Genomic DNA, 6,000 nt, shown 5'->3' with positions numbered 1-6,000 from the left:
GGTATATATTGTCTTTCATGTAATTTTTTTTATTTCATTTTATATATATTTATGATATAGTTACTTTTATATATTTTTTGCAGACGGATCCGGGAGAGTACGCCCCAGACGCGGACCCACAGTAGTACGAGATGTGTGGCAGATGTGTGAGGGCGAGAGGATTGTTGTGGAGTGCAATCAGCTAGGTCAGCCAATTAAGAAAGCTGCCTGCTTATTGACTTCATTTTTGGGGACTGTTGCTCGGAGGCCTCAGCTATGTCCGTTGGGCTATGCAAAATGGAATGAAATGCTTCCAACGTACAAAGTTGAGCTACTCCGAGTTATAGAGGTAATGAATTGATGTTCATACTGTATATTAATTGTTAATCATTTATATAATTTATTTCATTTAACTTTTTTTTTTATAGAGCAAGTTTGTTCTCCCTCCATCCACTCATGATTTTGTAATGAAGTTTCTCAACCGCAAATGGAAAGAATATAGAGCACAATTGAAGAAGGACTATATGAGATAGGGTATGACAGAGGAGGAGGTTGCTAGGAATTGTCCTCCTGATGTACCCCCTCATCAGTGGATGGAGTTGGTTCATTATTGGTTCTCCGAGAGGGCACTGGTATATTATCTGTTTATTATCTTTTTTTCTAAATATTTTTTAAAAATATTAATTTTTATTATATATTATATATATAACAAGTTCTTTACTTTATTTTACAGACTTATTCTGCTATTGGTAGAGCTGCACGAGCAGCTCAGTCTGTTCCTCATACATCGGGGTCGAAGAGTTATGCACGACTCCGACAGGAGTTTGTATGTTCCTTAAACTTTCATAATTAATTTTAATTTTTATGTTGAAATATTTATATAACTAATATCATTATGTATCGTGGACCATGTCTGTATCATGATACTCATATATTTTTTTAAATTATTATAACTGTTTGCTTAAAATTGAAATTATTTGTGTAGGAGGATGAGCATGGGAGGGAACCCGGACAAGTGGAGTTTTACCGGATGACTCATACTCATCAGGATGGTACTTTTGTTCGAGATGAGTCGAGAGATTTATATGTACGGCATTATTAATATTATATTTTTTCAATGATTTAAATTTAATTTTGTTAGCTATTAATGTATAACTCTTGTTTTAAAAAAAAAATACAGGAGAGGGCTACATCTCTCATTGCGGAGCGTGACGACGAGTCCGCAGCATCTACGCAGCAGAGCCGTATCGAGGCCGAGGTGTTCACAGAGTTGATGGGACCAGAGCGCTACGGTCGAGTGAGGGGTTATGGAGTAGGAGTCACCCCCACTCATTATCTGAGGTTAGTAGATATACGCAGCATGCTGCAGCAGATGCTCAGGATTCACGCGTTCGCAGACTCGAGGCGGAGATACAGGAGATTAGACAGAGTCGTGCCGCTGAGATGGAGGAGATGCGACAGAGCCGTACCGAGATGCAGGCCATGAGGGGACAGATTGATCGCCTTACATCTTTATTAGAGATGTATGGTTCATCTCAGGTAAACACATAATATTAAATATATATTTTTGTATTAATTTAATGATTTATATATTTTTATTTATAGATATGCAAATCATACTTTTGATATGTTTCTTGTAGGCTCCTGGCACATCAGGCACCCGTCGAGATAGCGGCACGTCACGTGGAGACAACGACGACCATCCGCCTGCAGATTGATATTATTTTATTTTTATTGTATTTTTATATTTATTTATATTACTCTTGATTGTAATGGACGATTAGTACTTTATTTTTATTTATATAAAATATTATCTTTTGGTTTGGTTAAATTTTCTATTTAAGTTTGCTTTTGATGTGAATGATGGTGATTGTACAGGTGTGAATGTGAATGTGGTGATTGTACAGGTTTATGTTCGAATAATTGATATAATTTCGTACAGGAATGTATTGTATTCTTCTTTTTTTTTTTGTAGATAATACCTGTATTTTTTTTTCCTCTTAAAACCTTTAACGACGCTTATAAGCGTCGTTAAAGACAAAAAGCCGACGCTTCGAAAAGCGTCTTGGTAGAGTGGATGACGCAGAGTCATTAACGACGCTAAAAAGCGCCGTTAAAATTGCTTTTTGCGACGCTTTAAAGCGTCGTTAAAAATATATTTAACGACGCTTATAAGCGTCGTTAAGACAAGTTTAACGACGCTTATAAGCGCCGTTAATGTTAGTTTTTACGACGCTTTAAAGCGTCATTAAAAAATAACGACGTTTTAAAAAGCGTCGGCGCTGTTCGTCTCCACTCTTACATAGGCGACGCTTTGCCGACGCTTTTCGAAGCGTCGTAAAGAGAAATAGCGACGCTTTAAAGCGTCGTTAATGACCATTAATAGCGTCGTTAATGACCATTTTTCCTGTAGTGTGCATACTGATATCTCTATTGTTTAGGCATAAAACATTTCAATCATTTTAGGACATCCTCCATCTTAAGCAAGATGCATCTATACCTTGTGTTCATGTAGTCAAATTCCAAAACCTGCAATGAACCTAGTCATGTTGCAGTTTGCCATGCGGATGTTGAGAGAAAGTAGCAACAAAATGAGCACGATTCGTGTGAAAAGGAGGGAGGGGTGAAATCAAACCAACTGGAACCCCTCATGTACCCTGCATTATTGCTTTGTTCTTTTTAATATTTAATTGATATATACATTGCACGTCCAATTATTGGTTGCATCAGGTTTCGAGCATGGATCACTAATAATTTTTCAGTTGGAAGGGGAAAAAAAAAAAAATGAAGTACACCTTACCCCGCATTGTTATTACGCATGAACCGAGAAAAGAAAAATAATAATAATTAAATTATTAGTGGTCCACTCTGAATATGACAACTAATTATTTGCTCTGTGCATATTGATGAATTAAGTTCATCAAGTACTTTACATTAAAGCTATGAGACCCATCAAGCAGCATACGGTGAATACATAAATTTAGAGGCTTTTGGTTGGAAATAATTTTATACAAAAAAATAATTTTTATATCAAATTATTATATTTGATATAAAAAAATAATAAAAAAAATTAGTGAGTCTCATACTTATTTTTCGAAAAGTAAAGATAAAATAAATACCATGTAAGTATTGATATTTAATAAATTTTCGAGTGACAATAATCTATACTCGATAAAAGAACCATCAATAAAGCTGCATATGTAATTATTAAATTTATTCTGATGTCTTTCTAAAATTAAAATAGAGATAGTATTATATAAAATATTAGATAATTATAGTCACTGTATAAAAATTAATTAGAGATGATAATACTATCTTAATATTAAAAAATTATTTTATATCTAAAGATATATTTATAAATTTGATCATATTTTTATGTAAATTTATCTTCAATCAAATATAATAATTTTTTTAATATTATTTTTTAAAATATTTTTTATCAATCAAATATAATAAAATTTATTTTTTTATAATTATTTTTTTTAATAAATAATTTTTAAAAATTATTCGATATACCTCAACCAAATGAATGCTTAGAAAACTTTATAATTAGATCTCTCGACAAACTTTGCATCCGATGCCTTTCCTGCCGGCCCTCTTAAAGAATGCGGATCCTCGCGCGCACCACACAGGACTTGCGAAACATATTTATTAATTATTAGCGCAACTAGAAGAAGGGGACGACGTACAACAGAGCAGTTGGACGGCAAGCTACAAGCTTGAAGGAGACTCAATAACGATGATGATCGATTAAATTATAAGCAGATAAATATATTTATAGACCAACACATTCTATACCATAATATTTAGAATTGATGAATAATAGCATGAAATGAATCGTATCAGGCATGACCCCTTAGCTACAGTAACAGACCATGCCAGACATGATCCAGTAAAAGAGGCTGGGCTGGACTTAGGGTTTGCGGCCTGCGGCTCAAACCTGACACGGTCCATAAGGACTTGGGCTGGCATAATCCGTGAGCCAGGCATGACCTGACATGGTCCAAGCTCGGCATGGCCCGCATGCTGATCCGGTCTTTTTTTAATTAAAAAATATAATTTTATTTATAAATTTTAAAAAATTAAATGAGTAAAATTAAAAATAAATGTGGGATTTTTTTTGTAAAAATAAAAAATTACTTTGTAATAGTGGGGGGTTTGATGTGGATCCCTACCGATTTATTAATAACAATTAAAATGGTACAAAAAAGGGAGGGGGGCTAGGCCTGACCTTCAAATATAATGAGGAAGAGAGAAGAAATTGAGGTGACTCATCTCAATAATTAAAAGATAAATCTAAAAAGTTATAAAAGTAAATCTAATTACGAAGATGCTCCTCCTTATCCTTTCCTACAAGAGATTTGTTTGTATAGTTTATTGAGCCTCAATCAACAAATAGCTATGCACAATCCCGAGATTTTAACAATTTTAGTTAGTACTAACCTCAATGATTTTTTGCCAATACATAAATCTTTTAAATTCATCTGTTTGGTTATAGAAAATTTTTATGATCTCTAGAGAATTAGCCACGACAAGTTAATCACACATTGAACTCAACTCAATTCATCTGTAACTATACTCGACCTCTTTCAAGATGTTAGGCAAATCTAATAACATATAATTTTCCTTCCTTAACATATAATTTAAGTAATGGAAGAATTCATCAAACTCATAGATAAGTTTATAAATGACATGTGGGTAGATCTGCACGTTATTATTCGTTGGAGCTGTCGCTGAATATTTTAAGAACACATAACGACTAGTTAGAGCATAACAACTGGTACGAAATCCGTACAACGATTTATATACGTGCACTGGTGCTTCTAAAAGTAGAGGCCGACGCTAGTTTGGAGAGATTTTTTTATTTTTTTTCTTTCAATATAAAAGTAATGCTTGCTCTAAATTCATACAGCTCATTTACCAATCATACCCTACTATATATATATATATATATATATATATATATATATAAAGAGAGAGAGAAAGAGAAAAAAATTAAGGACTCTTAGATCAAGAAAAATAAATAATGTAGAACTGCGAAATCCTAATATTTTTATTTTTTTAATTATCTCTAAAACTAACCATTTTATACCTATTGGGAGGGCTAAAATAGTAAAAAATTTAAAACTAGCTGTTATCCAATCTAAAAAATAAAAAAAAAAATTGAATTAGCCGTTACGAGTTCTGCCTGGCCCACAACGGCCATAAACTGGTCGTACAAGGCACGGCTCGTAACGGTCTTAAACGGATTGTGCCTGACACGATTCATTTGGGTTACTTTTTTTATAAAAAAAAAAAAAAAAATGCCGCCCTTCAGACCCATGGGCCTGACGGGCTATGGGACATATTTAATACGGCCCGTCAAACCCCAGATCTTGGATTGTGTCAGGCCGGGATTCGGGACAAACGGGCCGTGCCTGGCACGGCCCGTTTAAACCCTAGCCCGATGGGTCTAAGTCAGGCCGTGCCAAGCATGGCCCAGTGTCCATATATATGTACAGTCTTTCAAACTATCTATAGCTGAATAGTATTGCAGGTTGAATTGCTTCATTTATGATCGAGTATATAAAAAATTAAATATTATTTAATTATTTTATAATTTTTAGATTTTTTTAGATTTGTTTGTTTTCTAATTTCTCTGCTTTATTTAAAAAAAATAAAATGCGATGTCCTCCATGCGAATCGTCATTGGATGCAATATTCATTTCAAGATCTACGCAGACAGTGGAAAAAGACGTCTGGAATACTTTAGGAGTTGTGCTAGAGAGACTCAAGTACTCAACGGTCGACATGGCGAAAGAATATTTATCATTCCATCGCCCCAAAGATGCAACCCGAACCTGTCTCTATTTTTTTCTTTGTCGGTAAACAACCCGAACCCATCTTTTTTAATTGAAAGGTTGAAGGAGAATTTGTCACCCAACATTACATGAGCTCAGGAAACTGGCTGGGTAGCATTTTATTCTCTGTAAGTACAAATTAAAAAATTTTCTTCTCTTTGATCAGCCATTGAACCTCAAA

The 6,000-nt window shown here is 34.1% G+C and overlaps 1 protein-coding gene across 1 annotated transcript; it reads left to right on the top strand.

Annotated features, from left to right (window-relative positions):
• The first annotated feature begins 714 nt into the window (after positions 1-714).
• LOC140856164 (uncharacterized) lies at positions 715-1,804 on the top strand. The gene is made up of 4 exons (XM_073253321.1): positions 715-805; positions 965-1,066; positions 1,160-1,518; positions 1,620-1,804. The coding sequence occupies exons 2-3, from the start codon at positions 1,010-1,012 to the stop codon at positions 1,463-1,465; spliced, it is 363 nt and encodes a 120-aa protein (XP_073109422.1). The 5' UTR covers positions 715-805; positions 965-1,009; the 3' UTR covers positions 1,466-1,518; positions 1,620-1,804.
• The last annotated feature ends 4,196 nt before the right edge of the window (positions 1,805-6,000 follow it).

Source organism: Elaeis guineensis, chromosome 3 (genome assembly GCF_000442705.2).
Source record: "Elaeis guineensis isolate ETL-2024a chromosome 3, EG11, whole genome shotgun sequence".
NCBI lineage: Eukaryota > Viridiplantae > Streptophyta > Magnoliopsida > Arecales > Arecaceae > Elaeis > Elaeis guineensis.
Note: the sequence above shows the minus strand (reverse complement) of the source record. Positions and strands in the feature narration are given on the sequence as shown.